Source organism: Asparagus officinalis, chromosome 2 (genome assembly GCF_001876935.1).
Source record: "Asparagus officinalis chromosome 2, Aspof.V1, whole genome shotgun sequence".
In the NCBI taxonomy this organism is placed as follows: Eukaryota; Viridiplantae; Streptophyta; class Magnoliopsida; order Asparagales; family Asparagaceae; genus Asparagus; species Asparagus officinalis.
Window position 1 is genome coordinate 81,894,613 of NC_033795.1, and position 24,127 is coordinate 81,918,739.

The 24,127-nt window shown below is 38.4% G+C and overlaps 2 protein-coding genes across 2 annotated transcripts; one reads left to right on the plus strand and one right to left on the minus strand.

Moving 5' to 3' along the window:
• Positions 1,547-20,727, plus strand: LOC109831839 (malignant T-cell-amplified sequence 1 homolog). The gene is made up of 9 exons (XM_020399295.1): positions 1,547-1,697; positions 5,437-5,518; positions 5,635-5,702; positions 6,620-6,717; positions 7,004-7,140; positions 7,649-7,716; positions 9,104-9,167; positions 20,133-20,199; positions 20,416-20,727. Exons 1-8 carry the CDS (start codon positions 1,687-1,689, stop codon positions 20,148-20,150), a joined length of 546 nt encoding a protein of 181 aa, XP_020254884.1. The 5' UTR covers positions 1,547-1,686; the 3' UTR covers positions 20,151-20,199; positions 20,416-20,727.
• On the minus strand, positions 22,338-24,121 carry LOC109831838 (protein DETOXIFICATION 55-like). The gene is given in 4 exon segments (XM_020399294.1): positions 22,338-23,057; positions 23,059-23,106; positions 23,108-24,001; positions 24,084-24,121. Coding segments are annotated over 4 exon segments (1,506 nt in total). The 5' UTR covers positions 24,093-24,121; the 3' UTR covers positions 22,338-22,502.

Consider the following 24,127-nt stretch of genomic DNA (forward strand, 5'->3'; position numbering starts at 1 on the left):
TTTCTTGTGTTTGGTTTATTTTTAGGAGATGATATGAGATGAGTTGTGGCTCTGGGATGAAAATAATATTTTATTGGATTTTGTGGTGAGTTTTAAGGATGAAAATGGATGAAAATAATATTTTATTGATTTTCATATACCCTTTTCCTTTTCTTGATTTTTAGGAAATCAACCAAACAACCCCTTATTCTACTCACTTTCTTGACAAGGCCCTTACCATACATAATGAATATAACTCTCTACATAATGGCGAGCTTTTGTATGATATGACCAGACACTTCCTAATAGCTTAAATCTTTTAAAACTTAAATTTCTTATAAAGTGGTGATAGTCATTTGTATAATTGCTATGCCCTAAAAAAGAAAGGGGTTTTTCCCCATATTAATCAGTTTAAATCATATTTTGAGTTGGCCTCGCAAAATTTCATGTTTTGAAATCAGCACCCCAAGTCTTTTTTTTAAGAAGTTTGGTTAAAGTTGAGATATTGTCCTCTTTAACACTGTTGATGTATTATTAGTTATGCCCTTACGCATTTAAACTTGAATCTAGACTAGTTTTTTAAACCCAAATCCAGAATTGTTTAATTTAGACCTATTTAGTTGATTCGGGTGTTGATTTTGGAGAGAGAAAAAAAAAAATAATACAGGCACACCATCAACCACACCTCCTCTTCTGCTACAGTGCAGTGGGCCCCATATGAAATTTATTAAAAAAATTCATATGGGGCCCGCTGCATTGTAGCAGGAGAGGAGGTGTGGTTGATGATGTGGTTGATGGTGTGCCTGTAGTGCCCCTCAAAAAAAATTTCCCCTTTCAAAGAAGTTGAAGTACGAAACTAGACACAAAGATGGAAATTACAGCTAACAAGAGATATTTAATGACTATGATTTAGTACCTATGGTGATATTTAATGACTATGATTTAGTACCTATGATACCGTTTGGCAAAGGGTTAAGTGAGGGGTTAAGAAGACTTAACCCCTTCTTAACCCGCCAAGCACAAAAAATCTATACAAGGGTTAAAGTGAGTTGACCTTCCATAATTTGTCAAACATAAAAAATATAGATTTGTTAAGCTAACCCCTCTAGAGGGATTAAAATGAGTTAACCCCTCAAAATGAGGGGTTTACTAATACTTCTATTTAGAAAGATTAAGAGTTAACTCTTCTAATTATAAAAAAATATTCAAAATTATTGTTATTCCCAAACAGTAAAACTGATCACAAGGACTAAAATAAAACTTATTTAACATGTTAATAATTTAGTCCTTCAGATAATTGAATGTGCTAAGTACATTAATCATTCTTTTTAACATCTCTTCCTTAACCTTTTGCCAAATGGGGCCTATATGTCTATGGATAGCCACCGACCCAACCGTGGCTAAAATTTTGAATGATAAGTGTAGCAAAAGGACTAATTTTAAAGCACTTTAAGGATTCGAGGGACAGATTTCAAAATATGAAGATTTGAGGAACTATAACGTCAAAATAGCAAATAGGTTGAGGACTAATATCATAAAAACCTTAAAGCCGGTGCAATGAGGCCCATGAGGCAATCTGAAAAGATTTCCGACTTGGGCAGAGCAAAGAAACGTAAAGCCCATAGTGGCCCATTAACATCGGCCAGGACTCGAGAATTAAAGCGGAGACCTTTCTTCGCTCTCTCTGCAACTGTTGAATCGAGCGAGATGTTCAAGAAGTGAGTTTTTCTATCAATTTATTGCACAATTTATGTTTTTTCTTCGAAAAAGTTTCGTTCTTTATCTGTTCCGGATTGTATTATGTAGCGAATACTAAGTACTCCTTGAAAATTTGAACCCAAATGCATAGTCCTAGGGTTACTCCCTGTTATGTTTTATGACCTGAATTCTTGAAGAATTTAAGGAATTTTTTTCTAGCAGGATTAGTATTTATTAGTAGAATATATAGAGGTTTTAAACCTAGGGTTTCACTTTTGTGAATGGGGGCATTGCAGGAAAGAGTTGAAAGAATGTAAGAAGTGTTCTTAGTAGGGTTTGTTTTTTACTTGTGTACCCCCAAATCAACCATATTTGCAAAATTTCCCCCCAACATGGATGTTTGCTTATCCCTTCAATTCTACCACATCGAGTTAAAAAATATCCCAAATCGGTCGTGGTTAGTATTTGAATGGTGGAAGGAAGATTCCAGCTCAACAACTAACAGAAAAACGAGGAATTTTCTGTAAACATTCCTTTAATAGTATAAGCGTTAGCATTTGAAGGATTTTTTTAGAAGGATTCGTGTTTACTATTAGGTGGTGTTTGGCAATTCCAAAATTAGGTTGGTTTTGTACTAGTTTTAGTTTAACTAGGCTAGAGTTGGTCCACATAGGTGTCGGTCCAAAAGGGAATTAGTTTAGAGGCTAGAATTTGAACTAAAGAAAACAAGTTCATTTTTGGTCCAAATATTACCGAACTAAAAGATAGCTTTTGGACGAAGATTGCACCCACTAAAACTAGTTTTGTGGAGTTGCCAAACACACACTTGGAATAGGTTTCTTCTTACCTATGTACCCCCAAATCAACCATATTTGAAGATTTACTCCCAAATCTTGATATTTGCTTAACCCTCCATTTCTACCACATTTAGTCAAATAACCAAAAAGTTACGATGGATGCATTTAAATTTTCTGTTAGTTGTTTAGTTGGAAATTTTGCCTTATACCATCAGAAACCAATCTCATTAGGTTTGGGGTATTTTAATTCAATGCGGTAGAATTTGGGGATGAGGTGATATGTATGTAGATTCGAAGGGAAAATTTTGCAAATATGGTTCATTTCGGGTGTATATAGGTTAAAAACATTTTCTTTAACAATCCGTTTCTCTTTAGAGTTTTTGTAGTTTCTTTTGAATTTATGTGCCATTTTCTTGATCCCTTGTTGACAAACAGCTAATTGATAGTGATGTTTGCAACATGGCCGCAAAAGTTTATACGGATGTTTGGTTAGTGGAAATTGAAATTGTTACCTCCATTGTAACTTCCAAAAGATAGTTGTATTTACAGTCGCCACTGATGCAAAACAAGTTAAGATTGAGTTAGATTTTATTTGGTAATTTAGTTTGAAATTTAGTTAGGAGATTTTATTTTAGTTGATAGGATTTGCAGTTTGAGAGTTTATCTATATAGATAATATTTTAGTTAGATATTTGGTTAGGATAATATTTTTTGTTTTATTAGATAAGATTTAGCTGATTTGATGTTATCTTTATTGTTAAATTTATTCTATAATAAGTGTATCCTCCACGAAACATTGGTTGATGAATAAAATTATAGTTATGTGAGAATCTGGAGTGATTCCTCAAGGTGTGAAGCCATTTATCCACAGGGTAGATGCTGTGAGTGAATCCGGTCTATCCTAATTTATCTTTTTTTAATCTTACTTTTTATAAAAAAGGCTTACTGTTCACCTAGTGGTATTCATTCATCTCCCGCCGTCCATTATATCCATTTTCCAATGGCGTTTTTTACTTTTTTTAGTTTCAAATTCAATCAGAATCCATTCCCTGTCAATTGGTATCGGATCAAGCTCAACGCTCCACAATAACCATTGGTAAATGTCCACTTCCTCCATCACAACAATTTGAATTTAGTCCTTTAAAATTCGACAATGTGCCTTATTTTTATGGATTTGATGGATATGAAGAAAGATATGATTTTGAGTTTTGGATGCAAGACTTAGAAGATTTATTTACTATTTATGATTTATCGGATTGAGAGATGTATATGCATGCTAAGTGTAGGTTAAAAGGAGAAACTCAGGATTGGTGGTTTCACTATTATTCTAGTCCTTGGTCATATATACGTTCGTGGGCACATATGAACTTTCTACTTTAAAGAAGATATTCTAGTTATCCAATTGAAAACATTACTATTTTTCTTCAAAGCCCAAGACAAAAGTGTCCTAGACCCGATCAGATGTTGATCTACAATATGAACCCAAGTCAAATCCAGAGTGAAAATCGGAGCTGACACCAAGACCAGAAGTGGACCTGAACTAGATTTGGAGCTAGAACCACATCATGAAGCCGATCCAGTGCTCGAATCTGGGCAAGATCTAGAAGGAGAAGAAAATGAAAAGATATATTTAGAGCATGAACTTGAACTCGAGTCCGAATCAAAGATTGAGCATAAGGTTGACCTAGAGGCCGAGCTTGAATCAAACCCAAACCCCGAATCCAAGTTGAAATGTTGTTTGAGATACTTTCACTCTATAGTAATTTGATAATAGAGCGTGTCATTCTAAAACCTCCGCCACCTATACATTATCAAATTATGCAAATAATTTTAAATATCCTGCAGTGCTTACAACAATACTACCCACTGATTGAAGGAAATTTTTATACTCCTTTTATAAAACTCAAGGTCATGTTTCCTCTAACAAGGGGAGATTTGGTGCGAGACAAATTAAGAGCGGGTTGATTCTATGTGGTAATTTAATTTGGATTTTATATAGGAAATTTTATTTTAGTTGATATGGATTTGTAGTTTGAGAGTTTATCTTTATAAATGTTTTCTGCTATATATTTGGTTAGGATAATATTTTTAATTTTATTAGATAAGATTTAGGTGATTTGATGTTATCTTTATTGTTAAGTTCATTCTATAAATAAGTTGTATCCTCCATGAGGAAGGATATTGATTGATGAATAAAATTATGCTTATGTGAGAATTTTGGAGTGATTCTTCAAGGTGTGAAGTTATTTATCCATAGGTTAGATGCTGTGATTCTGTTTTAATTCATCTTTTTTTTATCTTAGTTTCTTTTTTTAATGAAAAAGTACTGTTCACCCTGTATATTCACGATATTGTTCATTCATCTTCCGCCGACCCTCAGATCCATTTTCCAACGATGTTTTTAAAAAAAAAATTCAAATTCAATCAGAATCCGTTCCTCGTCAGGCTTGTTTTACTACTCTTGAAGATTAGTTTTTACACGAAAGGCGTACAGCTGAATTGAGTCCATGTCCTTTTTTAAATGACTAATTTTTGCAACTGCAGATGCAAAAAGCTCGTGTTTGTAGCAAACCCAAGAGCTTCAATTCCAATTACATATTTGTTTTTGCAGATTGCACCCGCAGTTACAATTTTTACTGAATTAAACAACCCTGTAGTGTTTTCAGTGGATTGTATTTGACTTTTTGTGTAGTGGATCAGATATATAGTTATCTCATTTGATTTACTCCGAAATTATACATATTACATCATAACTACACATTGAAATGCTTTTAAGAGCCAGTTTAGTGGTTGTTTGGTAAAACCTCTGGGACTAATAACATCTCAATCGTTTGTTGGGGAATTACCCAAAAAATCATAGGTCTGGCCTAGGGACACAATAGGAACATTGACTGAAGACCATGATTTTTTTTCCTGTGTGGAATTGGAACATTGTTAATCAACATTTCTGTTTGTTTTCCAGATTTACTTATGAAGATATATCTGCACAAAACCAAGTGAAAGCATCTGTACAGAGGAAGATACGTCAAAGCATCACAGATGAGGTTACCATTCCATATAGTGTTGATTGTTTTCTTTTCTCAGTTTAGAAAATAAAGAAATATGTGACTTTGATTTTAACATTGTGTTTTTTCTAATTAGTTTTTGATTATTATGTCAGTATCCTGGCCTTGAGCCTCTTATGGATGACCTGCTTCCAAAGAAATCACCTCTCATTGTTGCAAAATGGTAGGCCAGATCTTTATCACATATATATTTTTTGCATCCTCCAGGATTGACACTGAAGCACTTCCATGTTGGTTATAGCTGAAATACTATCATGTTGGTCCTTCAATAATTAAGTATGAATGTATAAGAAGGGGAGGCATGGAGTATCCATTTGTCATTATAAACTCAGTAGAGAAAATACTAAGAGATTGTTGGCACGTGGATGACTTTCAATATTCATATGTTATTTTTGTAGGACAACCTTAGCATCACCCTGCAATATCTCTGAATAAGTAGATCCAGATGACTGTGCATCACGAGCCATTCACATGGTCTAAAATGATATTTTTGATAATCAGTCCGCACAATAGAATTATCTACGCTGCAAGTTACCAGTCATAGCCTTTGTCGCTGAATATCAATTCAACCAATTGTTAATCTCCATAAACCTTGGTAGCGTTTTAGTTTAAACATATATCACGTTACATGGTTGTGATGGAACTGTTCAATACCATTTAAAATTTCTAAAAAATTGTTCAGTGCTCATTTATGAGTCTACAACAAAAGCAGATTGTCCCGAAATAGTTTCATCAACTTTTTCTTGGGATGTTTGTGCAAGAAGAAAGGTCATAGGTTTAAGACGGTCTGCAGACATGCTTTGTGGAATTATCTCCCTACTAGGGGAGCCGGTGGGTTTACGCATCTTATAATTAATGAACATTTTCCTTTACAATTTTGACTGACAACTATACATGTTTTAGTTTGTTGGTTCCGACCAATGCGTTGTCCTTTTAACTGTCATGGATCTGCACCAATTCAGCAGCATGACTGTGTGCAGTCGAGCATTCCTACTTTTGACCACATGTAGCTTTTATATTTGAATGATAGACTGTTAAAAAATGTTTCCTAACGTTGTAACGATTGTTTTTTTTCCCTAGTCAAAATCACTTGAATCTTGTTGTGGTGAACAATGTGCCTCTATTTTTCAATATTCGTGATGGCCCTTACATGCCGACACTGAGGCTCCTTCATCAATGTAAAGTATTATCTCTTTGAACTCTTCACTTTGTTCATTATTGTTTAGGAGTTTTATCTTTGTTGTAGTGTTGTAATCTCAATGAACTATATCACATGCTGCGAGGATATTGTGAAGGTGTGACCTAGGAATATTGAAGGATCAATGCATTCACGTTTCCTTTTCACCTTTGATGTTCTTAGCACCAATTTCATTATTCATGTTTTTCTATCCTCTGGCCTAAAGCAGCATTGGCACTCCTACAACAGATGGTGATTTGATTATTTTTCCCTCACCCTTTTTTCAGACCCAGAAATAATGAAGAAGTTACAAGTTGATAGAGGTGCGATCAAATTTGTCCTTTCTGGTGCAAACATAATGTGTCCTGGTCTTACATCCCCTGGTGGTGCTTTGGATGACGAGGTTCTCGAGGAATCCCCAGTGGTACGACGTCACTCTTTCAAATTAATGAATTGTTAACTTGAACTTCTATTTCTACTCGGTAGGATGTAGAAGCATATGGAAAATCCAAATGCTTGTAACTTTAAGAAGCCATGAATGGGAGGTCATGTTGGATGTCCCAGACGGTAGTCTTGTGATGCTACTGTGCTGTGGGGTAGTACATGGCTTCAATGCTTTTCAAATAATATTTAATATTTTACTGTGATTTTCCTATACCTAATTATTTTAGTTTATGTGTTCCCTTGTTCAACTGTCATCGCGTAAATTTTCTCTGACCAAAGAAGTCTGTGTCATTATTGTTGGACAAATTGATGTATGTTCCTGTTAGGTGAATATTTACTTTTGGAAGCCAGCTATCTCATCATTGTTATGTACAAATACGCATACATGTTACATAAATATAAATGTGCGCCTTGAACTTCATCTTGGCTGTCTGTTTCCTATGTTTAAAGTTGATAAAAGACTGATTTGTACAGCCTATGAATTTCAGGCAATAATGGCTGAAGGAAAGCAACATGCTCTGGCAATCGGGTTCACAAAAATGTCAGCAAAAGACATGTAGGTTTCTCTCGGGAATTATCAAATATTTGTTGGCTACTTTATTTCCTTATTACATGAGAATATTTGCCTCTTGTCATTTGGCCTATATACTTTTTTTGTACAGTAACTATTGTCAACACTTTCTTATAGAACTGTGCGACTTTGATTATGGATCCTGCCTTTTATTGTCATATTTCTACTTTTTTTTTAAAAATGATTTGACTAGTTAGTTGCCAGAGACTGAGATTAAGCAAATTACTGAAGGTCTGTTGCTCTTGTAAAATTGGTACAAGAAATTCTCTGACATCAGAGATTGAAAATGAATTAACATGTGATGTCTATAAGAGATTGCTGTAAGTATTCTGTATAGAAATATTTGGTTTGTTTGTCTGTTAAAATGAAAAATTCAGAAATTGTTGTGCTTTATCCTCATCTCTGTTCATACAATTGGATCTCAGAAAGCACTTGCTGGGAAACAGATTTCTAGAATCCGAAACCAACAGAATCTTTATGTAGCTTACGGTTTCCTATAGATTTAGGCCACAGGTGGATGTTTGAGTGACATGTATTGGACACACCTGAAGAGGCTCCATGCTAAGGAATCCCTTTCGCATGCCAGCAAAAACTAAAAGTGTTCACATCCAGAGGCTTTTTTCCTGATCTCAAAATGTTAACCTTTGAGCTACAACATGAGGGAAGCAAGGGAAGAATAAAAAACTTAGCATTATTGTTTACTACTGCTAGCTACAGCCTCCTTTGTTGCATTTTCTGCAACCATTTAGCACACAATGTGGGATTGAGTGCAACAATGTTGTTTATCTCAATATAACTAGGTGAAAGGACAAACTGGAGAAGAGCAACAGAGATGATGTCTGCAATGGAGGAGATTTATCATGGAATAATTGCCAAAACTGAGTCAATACCATCTCTCTTGGCATCGACAATTCCATGGGATGACATCTCAATTTGTTTGTGGCATATAACTCTATGGTACCTATATCATTTCATACATACCTCAGCCTTTTTGGCTGTATTGATAATAAATACATCCTTTGTGGTCTTGTAGATAGCAGAGAATTAACGAGAAAGAAAAGGAGGAAGGGATTATAGGCAGCAATAAATTGATCCAGACCTCTTTTAATGGATGGTTTATGTGATATGGATTCAAAACTATTCATGTTGCATTCTATTCTAGTTACATTTGTTAATACAAAGACTGCTGGTGACCTATAACAATCAGTGAACTTCGGCCTTTTTGCCAAACCTTTATTTTTCATTGGAGTATAGTCTTTCTGGTGGGCTCACTGCATGTTTCAAGCTGTAGTTGCCTGAGAAGTAGTTTCTATTTGCACTGTTTGGCTTTTATATTTTGACACCACATAAATTTTTTTTTCATTATTTGCAGAAAAGCTATCAACAAGGGGATTGGTGTTGATACCATGCACTATCTAAATGATGGCCTTTGGAAGGTAAATATTAATTAGCTCTTTTCCTATGATACAAACTACCAATAAAGTTGTTTTGTGCTTCGATTTCTTTATTAAGAAAATTGGACCCTGACGGGTATTCTATACTGTTTCTGTCTTTTGCGTTTCAATGAAAACTGAGAATGATTTGTGTTTTAATTATTCCAATGGGCTTATGTTGTTGACAAATATATTATCGTCATGGAGTGTGTGGAATATTTACTGTTTAAATTTGATAAGACGAGCTGTTTGTAGAAGTTAAAAGTAAGTTCCTGTATTTTCAAAATAGAACAAATTTTCACTGTAGCCCGATTTTAAATTTTTATTATCAAAATCGACTGTATCTCATTTTATTTACTAAAATCGACCCGTTTTCTCGCCACGTCAGCGTCGTGGCGAGAAAGCGGGTCGATTATTTTTTAATCGGCTTCGTAAACTGTCGGGGTTGGCAACCCCGACTGTTTAGTCGATCGCCTGCTAACAGCTTAACTAAATGGTCGGGGTTGGAAACCCTGACCAATTCGAAATGGTCGTATTTCGAATTGGTCGGGGTTCCCAACCCCGACCAATTGGCAGAGCTCAGCCCCGCTGGTTTTAACCAGTGCACGAATTGGTCGGGGTTGGGAACCCCGACCAATTCAGAGCCCATCTCAAATTGGTCGGGGTTCCCAACCCCGACCATTAAGCAGAGCCCAAACACGCAGGCAGTATTGGTGCATAAAATGGTCGGGGTTCTCAACCCCGGCCATTTTGCAGACCCCTTCCAGCCCACATTCACATGGAAACTCATACTTCCTGTAGTACAAAATATAATCACAAATAACACATGCTAAAATACAATCATACTCCTGTTATCAATCCACAATGCAATCACAAACATAAATATCATACGTACAATTTATATTCGCAAACTTAACATTATATCAAATCCATCGCAACACAAACAACATATCAAGTCCAAATTGCAACTCAAACACAAACATCCTATCAAGTCCATCGAAACTTAACAAATATCAACAACGCCCTTTCCCCTCCCTCTCCCTCTCCCTCTTCTTCCTCTCCCCCCCGTTCACCTTCGACGTGAGCTCGGATAAGTTCCTCGTCCGGTTGTGTGTGAAGTTGGGAGCGCACGACATCCGCGTCGACTCGATCCGCCTGTGAACATCCGGCCTGTGATCCGCCAGCTTCATCATCATGTGCACGGCTTGATCCCGCCCCCGTGTGTCCTCGTCGACGTCGCCGACCGTACTCAATTGGTCGCTCCTCCCGTCCATCGCGGCTTGCATTACGCGTCCTCTGAAGAGCCGACCGTATCTTTTTTATCATTCGAAGGAACGTGTTCCTCGGCGCCTGCTCAGTAGTCGTGCGCAATGCGCCATATGCCATTCCGGAAAGCTCTTCGAGCTCTTGTACCTATAAAATAAAAACCGAAAGAAAATTAGTATCAAGTGGATGGTGAGAAAATAAAACTTAGAAAATAATTGTATATTATTCTTATACACTTACCAACTCTCTCTCGACTGGGCCTCTTGGTATGTACTCCTTCGGGGCTTTGTTTTCCTGAAATATCCACCGGCGAGTAATCCCCCAATACCACCGCAGGTACACACCTAGGTTAGGTGCATCAGCCCTCTCCATCACTACCTGTTCCTCCCTTAAATCCCACCTCCCGATGTAATTTTGGCGAATTATTTCCCAATTAGCACGATGTGCACCTTTTATCCAAGCTCTCTCTATTCTCTCCACAGGCCTTGGAATATGTTGCCGTAGTCCAAATTGTTGAAGCACACGGTCAAGCACGTGCATTTCGACAATCTCAAAGCATATTAGTGGGATGCGAGCACGCCATACATCCTCACCTTCCCAGCAAATATCCGGTAGTGACTCCAACACTAGCTCGTAGGGCATCCATTTGACCTATAAAGAAGGTATTATGATATAAGATATTATGATATATTGATTGAATATATTTAGATATCGATAACAATTGGTCGCATAATTGAATATATTTAGATATTAAAATTTTTATACCTGCTCATCCTCCATCTGATCAAGCTCGTTTCTGTAAAAGTTTTCATGCCCCTTTGGAGAGGTTTGCCAGGATCTGGACACATTACATCTATTTTATATACAACGTGTTAGTATATATTGAAATAAAACACTAACGTTACATGCATCTTAATAATACCTGCAGCCTAAAGGAATATGACCATCGAGAGCGCGGGCCTCCCTCAAATCAGGTGTTCCCAAATGCAATCGCTCCCATGACCATATCTGTAGCAAAGTGAGGCAGCCCTTCAATTCTTTGTTTTGTACGAGTGCTATTTTTGTCATCTCCTTATACAAATAGGCTAACACTGCACTCCCCAAGATAACTCGCCACACTCCGATAGGTCCCTAAGAAGCGGTAACCATCTCACGTGCACGGAATCCTTAGTGGAATCCGGAAACAGAATAGTACCGATCATATGTAAAATATATGCACGGGCATAGCTCTTAATGATCTCATCAGTCGCATCGATTGGTATATTCATAAAGTTATTCCTTAACCATTCGAGTTTGATCTTTCCCCCCTTCATTGTAGGACAGTGACCCAACAATTCTTCACACGTAGTTCCATAGTGGAAGTCATCGGTGCCCGTCACTGCATCACCATCTACTCTGAGGCCAAGTATAACCCCAACATCCTGCAAGGTAATCGTCGCCTCTCCTTGGCGCAGGTGGAAAGTATTTGTCTCGGGCCTCCACTGTTCAACTAATGTCGTCAAAAGTGCCCAATCAAGTCTTACCCATTTAAGTTGTGAACACTCAAAAAAGCCGGCTTGACGCACATAATATTGTATCTGTGGATCCGTCAACTCCCAGCTAGAGTGTGCACGGGTATGATCGACAACAGTAATACTCGGGGCCTGCATGTAGTAAACAGTGCAAATGTTCAGTAACAATCAACTACATTAAAATTTATATATAATTGAAAATAATAAAACTGCACTTTACCTCCCCAGCGTCTATCTTTGCGGATCGGTGGCGCTCTTGGTCATAAAGAACATCATGTGTCAATGGACCCGCCTCCATAACTGAAATATCTGCACATATAACGATGATACATTAATTGATCTATAATTGAGTTAGAAAAAAATTGATTTTACTATAAGCATTGATTTATAAGCATTGTTTGAGTTTTTTATAAGCATTGATCTATAAATGAGTTAGAATGAAATTACAAATGTATAAAATTGTACCCATTAATTGCTATCTACTTGGATTGGTCGGGCAATGAGATCTTGGAGGCACCACATGCGGTCCGTTATAGTGTGGCCAATAACGACTATCATGTACGGGGTGGAAACACAGCTTATATGCCTCTCTATAGTTGCTTGATTGATACCACTCAGAAGCGTATGTGTAATACGAAATATTTACACCCCCCGATTGCTTGGACGTAACCGCTATGACATGTGAACAAGGCAATTTTTGCAATTCTGGTATGTTACAGGTGCATGTGCAATGTGCACCTCCCAAATTGACGGTGTAATTGTGACCATGTTTGTCTGTAACCTCCCATTCATCTACAGCAAATCTAACAATCTTCGTGCCTCTCGCCTGCTTAACTCGAGCTCCTAAAATCGCCTCATTTTTTGGTGTCAAGAACGAGGCCCACATTGCTCTATCCTCTCGCCGCTTGACAAAATAGTAATTGAGCCTATAAAATGTCCTCGCAACCAACGCTTGTATGGGCATTGCCCGAGCCCCCTTAAGTACCCCGTTGAAGCTTTCAGAACAATTGGTTGTCATCATGCAGAACCGATTCCCTCCATCTTTACTGAGTGCCCACCGGTCGACGTAATCACTGCCCAGACTTCTCTCAATCCAATCATGTGCAGCTTGAGATGTTGCCTTGATTTGATCCCGTATCCGATCATACACATATGTTTCCGGCGTACAACCCGCTTGCCACAGAAGGTTTTGTAAATGAATCTGACTAAAGCTCTTTTTGAAGTTAGCTCTAATGTGTCGTAAGCAATAGCGATGATGGTGATGAGAGCCAAATCTCCTCCACAATGCTTTTGGAATACCTTTCATCCTATCAGATATGAAAGTAATTTTTCTAGGAGGCAACACATTAAAAATATATAATTGAATGCAAGAAAAAAACCACTCCCAATTTTCACTGTTCTCGACCTCCACAACGGCGAAGGCCAAAGGAAATAAGCCACCATCTGCATCAACTCCTGTAGCAACAAGCAGTACACCCTTGTATTTACCGTATAAGTGTGTGCCATCAATGCTAAGAATAGGCCGACAAAATTTAAACCCCTCAATCGAAGGCCCAAATACCCAAAAAACAGAGGTGAATTGATGAACTCCCGGATCGATCTCTTTGGTTATGAGTTTGTATTCAGATCCAGGATTACTTCTTTTGATCGCATCAAGATATAAAGCTAGTGTCGCGTAAGACTTGTCCCAATCACCAAATATTTTTGTCATCGCAATTCTTCTTGCATTCCATGCTTTAATATACGAGATTTTAATGAACTTGGTATCAAGCACTTTCTCAATTATATTATCGGGCGTTAGATCAAGCTTCTTCCTTAATTTTGGCATAATCAACCGCGCTATGTAAGAGGCAGATGCACCACTGTGATCTTGCTCTAATATTGGATTGACACATGTGTGAACACCGCAGTATTCACTGATCCTAAATTGAAAATTGTGTTTCTTTCCTGCAAATGCATATAACTTCCAAGGACATGAGTAATCAGCTTCATTTCCCTCGGTCAGACCTGTTCTTTGTGTGTTCATAAAACATATTGCATCATAACTTGTGCGATTGCTTTTAACTTGCTTGAACTTGAAATTCTTTTCGAAAGAGTATTCACGAATAGCATCAACCAATTGGTCTTTAGTCTCGAATAAATCACCAACTTTAAAGGGGGCGTCATCATCTCCTCTACGAGTTGAACTTTCACCGATGCACATATCTTTTACTGTGGAAGAATGAATCCACTCATCATCTTCAAACTCGTCGGGGGGTGGTTCTTCGTACTCAATGTAGTCATTATTAACGTAAGCCTCATCAGGCCATTCCGGATTATCTTCGACATCTTGGGTAACAAATTGCATGCTATCAACTGGTGCACTATATTGTTCTTCACCTCCCGAGTCATTGCTTCTTTCATCCTCTTCGATTGATGCCCCACTTAACGGCCCCATATTTCCATAAGAGACTTCGTTATTCATGACATTTGATGTTCCACCGAATTGAGCCTGCTCCATTTCATTCGAAGAAGAAAGAAACCCATCGGAATTAACTCTCATATCTAACATGCGTGAGAATTCTCTTGGAGGTTTGAATATTTGGCACAAATTATGTGGCAACTTTTCAATAAATAATTCTACCGTTTGTTGCGACTTGCCCAAATTAAACATAATACTCATATGATAATCGTTCGAGATCTCCACTGCGGATGTTCTATCAATAGCTATGGGCCAATTGCATATAATTTTCAGTCGGTATTCTCGTGGGTCAATTTCCGTAACTCGGTGTAATTCCATAACCAAGTCGTAGTAACTATATGATTCCGAGATCATTAATGGCGTCGTTACCCCTCCGACGTACATTGACATATTATTCATCCCATAATTAATTTGCCCACCATAAGAACAAGCAATAAACATCATATTATTCAACCTATTCAAAAGAAAATTATATCATTTAAATATAAAAAATTAAATTAATATGCAAATAATCTCATATAATTTCAACCAAAAACCCTAATTCCCAAATTGTAAATCCTAAACCCTAAAATTGAACAATTGAACATTATATGCCCTAAAAGTTAATTACATCGATAATAATCATCATACAAACGAATTTCAGCGATAACTCTAGCCCACGAAATTCATTTATAAATGAAAACCCTAGCAAATTATTTTTTAGGAAAAAATCCTACATTTCTACATGTTAAAAAAGGAGAGGAGTAGAAGAAATTACCTAAAAACGTTGTAGATAACTTTTGATTTGAATTTCCACCGAAGAAACGAGTTCAAACTTGAGATCTGAAGCTTTGGTTTTGGGAGAACGGACGGAAGAGAGAAGAGGGAGGCGGAGAAATGAGCTGGGATCAGGGGAATGAGGTCACGGTGGCTTTTATACGGTGCAGGGGACCCAGAATAAGTAGTCGGGTTTGCCAAACCCGACTATTTTTTGCCTCGGCCTTGGCCTCTGCTTAATGGTCGGGGTTGGGGCCCCGACCAATTAAAAATGAGCTTCGAATTGGTCGGGGTTCCCAACTCCGACCATTTCGTCCGTGGCAAAACCCAGCGCTGGCTGGGCTCTGCCAATTGGTCGAGGTTGGGAACCCCGACCAATTCGAAATAGGACCATTACGAATTGGTCGGGGTTCTCAACCCCGACCATTTAGTTAAGCTGTTAGCAGGCGATCGACTAAACAGTCGGGATTGCCAACCCCGACAGTTTACGAAGCCGATTAAAAAATAATCGATCCGCTTTCTCGCCACGACGCTGATGTGGCGAGAAAACGGGTCGATTTCAGTAAATAAAACGAGATACAGTCGTTTTTTATAAAAAACACCCACAAAAAAAAAAAAAAAAACGGCCTCACCTCCTCTTTTGCCCTTTCCATCTCTTTACTAATCCCAATCTTCAATTTGAATACTTGACCAGAGTCTTGTGGTCTTGTTATTATGTTTTGTCTATGCATGGACTTGGGCTAGAAATTTTTCTGAATAGCACTTCAGTGCAAGTCATCCAACCATCCAGAAACCCATTCATCTTAATATGAAACCAGCATTGTCGCACGTGCATATGCATGTGCAACAGATGCAAAAATATTTTTAATAAATTTTTGTGTCAAAAGTACATGGTAGATCTAACTATAATGTGAGATCTTAAACCTGAACAAACTATCCTTTTATTTTTCATGGGAAAAAAAAGATTTCTAGTCACTTATAATATCATTTATATAACCTTTATTTATTTTGTTATAGAATAGAGCGCTTGTTTTTAATGCAAAAAATTTATAATTTCAAAATAAATAAACTTATATTTATACTTCGACATTCTTTTGACCTTTTTTGCTACACATGTTACTATTTTTACTTGAAGAAACTTATTAACTTTCATTTGTATTCCTTTTAGAACTTAAATATATAGATATTTAATTATATGAGCCCAAATCCTATGTTCGTGGCATTGTATGGGGTGGAATATTCTGGAAAACAAAAAAGATAGAGGAAGGAAAAGAAAGAAAAACTTAGTTGTATGATATGGAACACTCTAGAAGCAAAAAAGAACGAGAACATGTCCTCTTTTCATTCAATTTTTTATTACGTTTAATATAATAGTATAGATTTAGTGAAATCACTAAAATACCGAATATGAGTTTCCATTGTCCTTCAAACGTTTTGGTACCTTCACTTGGTTTGTAACTAATAGGATAAATATTCATTAAGTGAGATATCAGTGAATATCTTTGAGAAAAATTGTAATTTTCCCTGACATATTCCTCTTTCCTTGCTATTGGATTACTCCATCTAACCTTGTGCCAACATCATGACTTGAATCACGCATCTTGTGATCTGTAGATCTTTTTTTCATGATATTTGAGACCCAGGAATGACTAGCAGAATGCAGCTAAGTTTTCATCTTAGATTTGAAGCTCAAAGAGAATAGAGTGTTGTAGGGTTGAGGGAGCAAGTGGACTCCCTCAAAATAGTTTTTGACATGATTGATTACGAAAAGGTCTGATTATATAGGAGAATTTTTTGAAAAAGACCGAATTTGATAAATATTTAGCAAAAATAACCATTTTGCTAAATATTTAGCAAAATCGACCTCTTTTTTGCCAGCTCATCAAGGCTGGCAAAAAAGAGGTCGATTTTGCAAAATATGAGTTTCAAAACACACGGGACTAGTAGTCCCGTGTGTTTAGTGGTTGCTAATCATTGTCTAAACAACACACACAAAACCCACAAGACTAGTGGTCCTGTGGGTTTTATGCACTAATCATGGACTAATTGATTACTAGTCAATGATACTGTGAAAGAGAGACATAGTATATTTACTACCCAAGCTGTGCATAGAGTTGTTATCTCACTAATCATGCACTAATCATGGACTAATGATATTGTGTCTCTCTTTCACAGCATCATTGACTAGTAATTAATTAGTCCATGAGTAGTGCGAAGTTTCAGGTAAAAGGTTCATTTGGACTAAGCGCGTATTATCTCATTCAAACTCTATCTGCTATTGTGCATAAAACCCACGGGACTACTAGTCCCGTGGGTTTTGTGTGTGTTGTTTAGGCAGTGGTTAATAACCACTACACACACGGACAGGACTAATAGTCTCGTGTGATTTGAAACTCATATTTTGCAAAATCGACCTCTTTTTGGCCAGCTTTGGTGAGCTGGCCAAACAAAAAGAGGTCGATTGTGCTAAATATTTGGCAAAACATTCGTTTTTGCTATATATTTATCAAATTCGGTCTCTTTTAAAAAATTATCCTTATATATAACGTGAAGGAAACAGATTGACTACCTTGTAGGGCACAAGATCCAAAGAATATGTACAATTGCATGATTGAGAAAATCCCGACTTACAGAAGAACATAAATTGTTACAAATAATTATTTATGGAACTAATTCATGGAGCTATGGATGTGATTATTTATTGGCCTTCATTAAAATATATGGTAAACCACACATAAGATGATTAAGTGCTATGTCCTTCACAATAAAGAAATGAAGTTATTGAATAATCTTTGTTGTTGGGAAGAACGACATCGAAAAGTGCGATTGAAAATTGCAGCAAAATCATGAAGTTGTTATTGATGATATGTTTATGCAATCCGATACCTGATTGCTGGCGATCTAAAATAGTGTATCATTTATAATGCTAGAGCTTAGTGGGTTATGAAAACATTGTTTTCAACCATGTTTTTAGAAAAAAATTAATTTTAAACTTGTCATAGACTTATAATGCTAGAGCTTAGTGATGATTGACTGAAATATCTCAAACAATATGAAATTGTAGAGTAGTTAATGGCATTGTTAGGGGAGCAGCTTTAATAATTCACTGTTATTGAGTACTTCAGTTTGATAGCTAATTTATTTTAGTTAATTTATTAATGAGTACTTGACTGTTGGTATTGTTGTTAGCGAACATAACCCTGTTTCCTCCTGCATATCGATATTTGAGTTTAATTAATTAATGTATTAATGAACCTGAGTACTTGACTGTTTGAGTGTGCGCCTCACTTCACTGTGGTGCGTGCACCGCCTTTGGCCTTTCTAATGGTGCGCATGACTGCATGTAAGGGACTTTGCTTCCCAAATTGCGCTTTGAACCTTGATAACACGGGGCCATAGTTCTCAATATATACTTTCTCAAACATTTACATGGTTATTTAATATATAATAATTTCTATGAACTGAAATAAGCGAGCAGTTTTCAAGAGTATTATGGAAAAACATTGTAACTAAGCAAGCTCAAAAAGCCATGTCAGGGTGGTGATCTCCTGTAAAAGTTCCCACCCACGGTCTAAGAGTAACATCGTTCAAAAGTGTATAATACTAAGTTCTGTACAAATGAAAATAGTTCACTGCACCTCCATGCTTGGTTGGGCGCCATCTTTTGAATCAGTACGAAGCACCTCTAGAATCCTACGTTGTCTGGTTGATTGATTGACCTGTCAAAAATGCCAAATTCTATCACGGGGATAGTGTACTAATCCCAAAGATGGCAAATTTTTCACATGACAGATGCTAGAAGGTTCTTTTAATAGTTCTGATGACACAAATGTTTAAGTTTCTCTTATTAGTTCTGACGAACCGAAAAGTTTCATAATTAAGTGAGAGTTTAAACGGAGCAATTTTAGGATGGATAACCTCCTGAGAAGTTTTCACTTGGAGTGTTAGCTTATAATCAAAGGCCAAAAATCACTTGCATGAAACCATGAGGAGAAAGAATTGAAGAATTTTATTTTTTCAGCTTTCAATAAACCATTAAGGTGTTATTGATATTAAATCTTGACGCTTTAAAAACATTCAGATACAGAGTTGTTCCCTAAAGAAACTAAATCGTAATGCATAGAACCTAAATTGCTTCAGAATTTGGTGCCAGGATTACTTCTAAAATGCAATGAATCCATTGAGGACATGTGGCTATATGGCAAAATATCAGAAAGGAAGTCATTCACGTAAACAAGAAAATCCAATATTTACCTGATGTATTTATGGATCATCACCACCTTCATAAAATTATATGATGAGAATTCTAAAAGCTAGTATTGTTGTTGTGGTGTATCACGTATAGTGTGAGAGAAACATTAGGATTTTTGCACGAAAGTCTTTTGATGCTAGATATATGGTTTTCCCCATTAAGAGGGAGGTTTTGACCAGATATATTTGATAATTAGATTTGTTAGCTTTTTCGTAAGCTGTTGCTTTATCTTGCATTGCTCTGTTGAGCTTTTGTTCTATACTTTCATTCCATTAGTAAATTTATTCATTTACTAAAAATAAAAAGTAAAAAAAATCATATGATGACAATTCTTTCTCCTGATGCTTTAATATCTGCTTTGAAATATTTTGATTGCCTCATCACATGACGATCCCTTGGTAGTTTAGTTAGCAAAATGAGCTGCCACCTCATACTCATTATTTCCATATATATAAGATCATTGAAATTAATAACTATTCAAGATGGATCTCAAGTTCCTTCTAGAGTAACCACAACATTAAAATTTCGATCAGAAATATCAAGAAAATGTAGCGTGAATTTCCACAAAATCAACGTATAGTTTCTCAATACGAGTTTTATGAAATCTATGTAAACTGCCTTCTAATCTATGAAATATTTCCACAAAATCAAAATGTTATGGATCTATGTGAGGCCTATCTATAACTTGGAAGATAAGTACCTTTTGTCTTTTGTTTATACAGATGGAACGGCTTGAATAAGGAGGGTAAAATGTGGACAACTCTTGTGCCTCAAGAAGACTGTTTCAAGGTAAATTATGCAACTTTCTGAGTAAAATCATTTTTCGGCAGTTGAATTGAGGGAATTGTTATACAGTTTACGTCTACCTATAAGAAATTGTTGTATCACTTTGGAATCATTTCTTTTATGAGAAAAGAATGTCATTAATAATATATCTTGTTCTTACTCTGTTGTATCTCTATGTTTGTGGCTAACTTTTTGATTCTTCATAATATATAAATGCAGTTGGGCCTATGGAGTGTCAGCACCTGCTTCTTTGGGCTAATTTATGGAATATGATACTTTGTTTGTGGGTAGTGAATCTAACCGGTGAAAAAAAACAAAATGCAAGTAACGTGTACTAAAATGTGCTATAATTGCCTCTGCAGAGGGGAGACATTAGCCCGTACTAACATAGACACCAAAGGGGGTCATTTATGCACTTCCTTTTTAAGGTTGAAACCTTGACCTCTCAACTAATAATCATGACCCATCGACAAGAGCTTCTTCGAGCAATTTATTCTTTTAACTTATATTTTCAAATTCAGGGTTGAACCATTTCTGCGTTTGCATCTTCTATTCTTTGCCTTCACCACACTCTTCAAATCTGTCTGAAGATTTAATTATGAAGCTATGCAAGAGTATTGTTTGGTTCTAAGCGTGCTGTATTCAGTAATGTTTTCAATGCGTAGAGTGGTTGAAAGGAATCTAAAAACTTAACGACCGTGCGCTGACATGGTCATGGATCAATCTTCATTGATATTTCCCCCCTTAGATTTTTGAGACGTCATAGGCGAACAGGGTGGTCATTCAACCAATTTATGCCTACTTTCAATGACACAGCTTTCACTGAAAGTAACCCGTATGTTAGATTAGACCAATGCACTCGAAAGAGCAGACCGTCTTGGTGATACTGAAGGCGAATATTCCTGGAGAAAGGGGAGGAGGAGGACGGTACTCTGACGGAATTTCTAAGACCGGGGAGGCAGACTCCTAGCTGCTTGTTTCGGGCACGGGATCTTATACCAAATATGGCCAATCTTCCATTTGTCAACATCTAAATTCTCAGACGAGTCAGTATCGACATTGTCGATGTGTTGTATTGTTAAAGACTGTTTAGTCAAGAATTAGAACATTTGGACGACTTTTTGTGCAAGTTGGGTGACAAGTGCTTCCAAAACGAAACCATCTTAACAACCCACTGGCAATAAGCTCGTGTCGAGGGGTCGACCTTTTGAAATGGTACAGGTGTGCAGCCCCGAATGGTTACAAACACGCGAGGCGTGCGTTTCCAAGCTGATCCTGTGGTCCTTCAGAGTATAAACTACAAAACATCAGCCGGTTCGAAAAAAGACTCCAGAGACCCGGGGGCAAACAAAAGCTCGGATGACGAGGCTGGCTTGCCTTTCGGTTTCCCTCCCTCCTTTCTATTTGTCCTACGCGCCGTGATCCTGATGTAGAAGCGTCCGGTTGAGGACCATGGGGGCGGAACGCTGGGCGAGCCGTGGGAGACTGAACCAGCCCCCACCTCCTCAATTTGGACTGTTGCACAAAAAGCTCCTGTCCCAGAACCAAAAGAGTCCCAGTTGTTCGGGGGAATGCAGCACTTTGCTGACATTTACAGGTTGCTTCGTGATGTCGCTACAGCGAGACGCTGTGTCGCGTGCCCACACGATTCGCTAGAGTCCCATGTTAGCTTTCTACCGTATTAGGCTACGCAGCGTTCTCTCGCGAGGCTTATCAAGAAGAGCTGGATTCTGCGGAAGTGGGAATTGAGGTGGATGTGTGGGTAAACTCAGGACGTGAAAGCTTGTAAGACCGAGTGCTTGTCGCTTTAGCAGCTACCGCACCGGTCAGGAGTTTTGACTCGGAGGTCTGTGATGAAAAAATGGAAAGAAGCTTTGTGAGAGGAATCCTCACGCGTGAGGAGTCTTTATCTGAGGCGGGTGCTCTGATGGAGCAGGAGGAGACTCACCTGAGGTGGTTACGTGGTAAATTAGGAGACTCACCTGAGGAGGAAGCTAACACGGATGAAAAGTTTGTGAGAAAAAGTCTTCTGTAGCTAGAATTGGCAATAAACTACAAGTGTAGTCTGATGTCTAAGCTGTCAATTCATTTATATTTCTACATTATTTCCTTTTTCATAATTTTTTTTTTAATATCCTCAATTTCTCTCGCACAAGATGTTGTTATATTAATATTCTGCTATCAAATTCACGCAGACACGAAAATACAGACAATTACTATCACAACTATATGTAAATGATGCCTATGAACATTTACGTGAACAGAATTATTCCAGTCACAGGTCCGATTATCCAATGGTCTCCTCTTTACCGTCCGCCCCCTTCAACGTCCCCGGCACCCGACGCCTCTTCCAGAAACTGACCGCTTCCTCCTCTCCCCGCGACGGTTATCGAGCCTTCTTCTTTGACCATCTTGACCACCTCCTCATTTTCTTCCTCCCCTCTCCCGACCAAGTCCGTTGCCTTCATCGCCTCCTTGTGCCAATTTGTTCGCCATGTCACCACCCCTATCAGCGCTGCACAAGTTATCTGGGCTGTTAGAAGCCCGATGCATAGCCCAACGAAGCCCAGATTGAACACAAAAGCCAGCAACAAGGCCACCGGTGCCCCTACTACGTAGAATGAGTAGAAGTTTATTGCAGCTCCGGTGGAGGGCCTTGCACTGCCGCGCAAGACTCCGCACCCTGTTGTTTGTGGACAGTTGGCAAGCTCACATAGCCCAATTATCGGGAGCACGGTTTTCGTCAGCTTAAGAACCTCTGTGTCATCTGTGAACACCCTCCCCCATGCCTCTCGGCCCAATGTGGCGCCACGCAAGGCTATGCACGAGCCTGCAGCGGCCAAGCCCATAGCCCCCGCAGCCGGCGGCACGGGCCTGAGTTAGCCGGCCTGCACCGAGTTCGTTTCCGACGCCGGGACGACACGGTGGTGCTCAGCGTTGTTGGCAGCGTGTACATCAGCGAGGTCGTTTGAATGACAATTGCTGATGCTGCCAGTGAGACTCTGGGGTTGCTCAGGTACCCAGAAGCCAATGTCATTAGTTCGTACCACCACCACTCAAGACAAACTGCTAGGCAACTTGGCAGCGCTAGTTTGATGAGCGGGCCCCAACCTGATTTCAGTGAACTAGTGTCCTTTGATGGCAGTGCGTCGTAGAGGTGTTCGCTCTTGTGGTCAGCACTTGTTTTGGTGATGACCATGTAAGCGAGAATAAATAGTAGCGTGTTGAAGTTGGTAGCGAATGCTGCGACGGAAACACCAGGGACACCCAGGGTTTTGGTCAGGAAGTAGGTTAGGGGGAGGTGTAGGAGAGAAGAGAGCAAGGAGGAGTACATGAGAGGCTGAGGGTTGCCCTGTGATCGAAGGTGAATTCGTATTGGTTGAAGAAGGGAGTTTGCGATAAGATCAGGGAGTGAAAAGAGACAGTATTGAGCTGCAACAGAAGCGACTGAAGGATCCTGTTGCAGTAATAAGAGTATAGGCAAGAGATGAAGCCAGAGGACAGCTATAGGAGCGGAGACGAGCAGTAACATGAGAACTGCACGGCGAAGGGTCGAAGAGAGCAATGCGAAGTTGTGAGAACCGTAGGCTTGAGAAGATATGGGCTCCATGCCAAGTGCAAGGCCTGAAAGGACCGAGTAGCCTGTTATATTGGTGAAACCGATGGCTAGTGCACCGCCCGCAAGCTCTAGGGGGCCAAGACGGCCTAAAAATGCGACGGAGACCATGGATTTCATGTAAGAGATGATGTTGATGGCCGCTATAGGGAGGGCTACGTCCTTCATTTTCTTGAGCTCTTCCAAAATCTGTGGATGAACGGTCGTGTCATTAGTGGGTGTTAAACGAAGATTCGATTGTGCCTAAAAGGTGTCTGGATTATACACATACCTCTGTCATCTTCAGGTGCTTTTGTGTTTGTTGTCCTACCGCAG

Excerpts from the sequence above, each read along its gene's own strand:
- LOC109831839 (XM_020399295.1), top strand. Across the intron at positions 6,718-7,003 it reads ACTGAGGCTCCTTCATCAAT|ACCCAGAAATAATGAAGAAG; the intron begins GTAAAGTATTAT and ends CCCTTTTTTCAG. Across the intron at positions 7,717-9,103 it reads AAAATGTCAGCAAAAGACAT|AAAAGCTATCAACAAGGGGA; the intron begins GTAGGTTTCTCT and ends CATTATTTGCAG.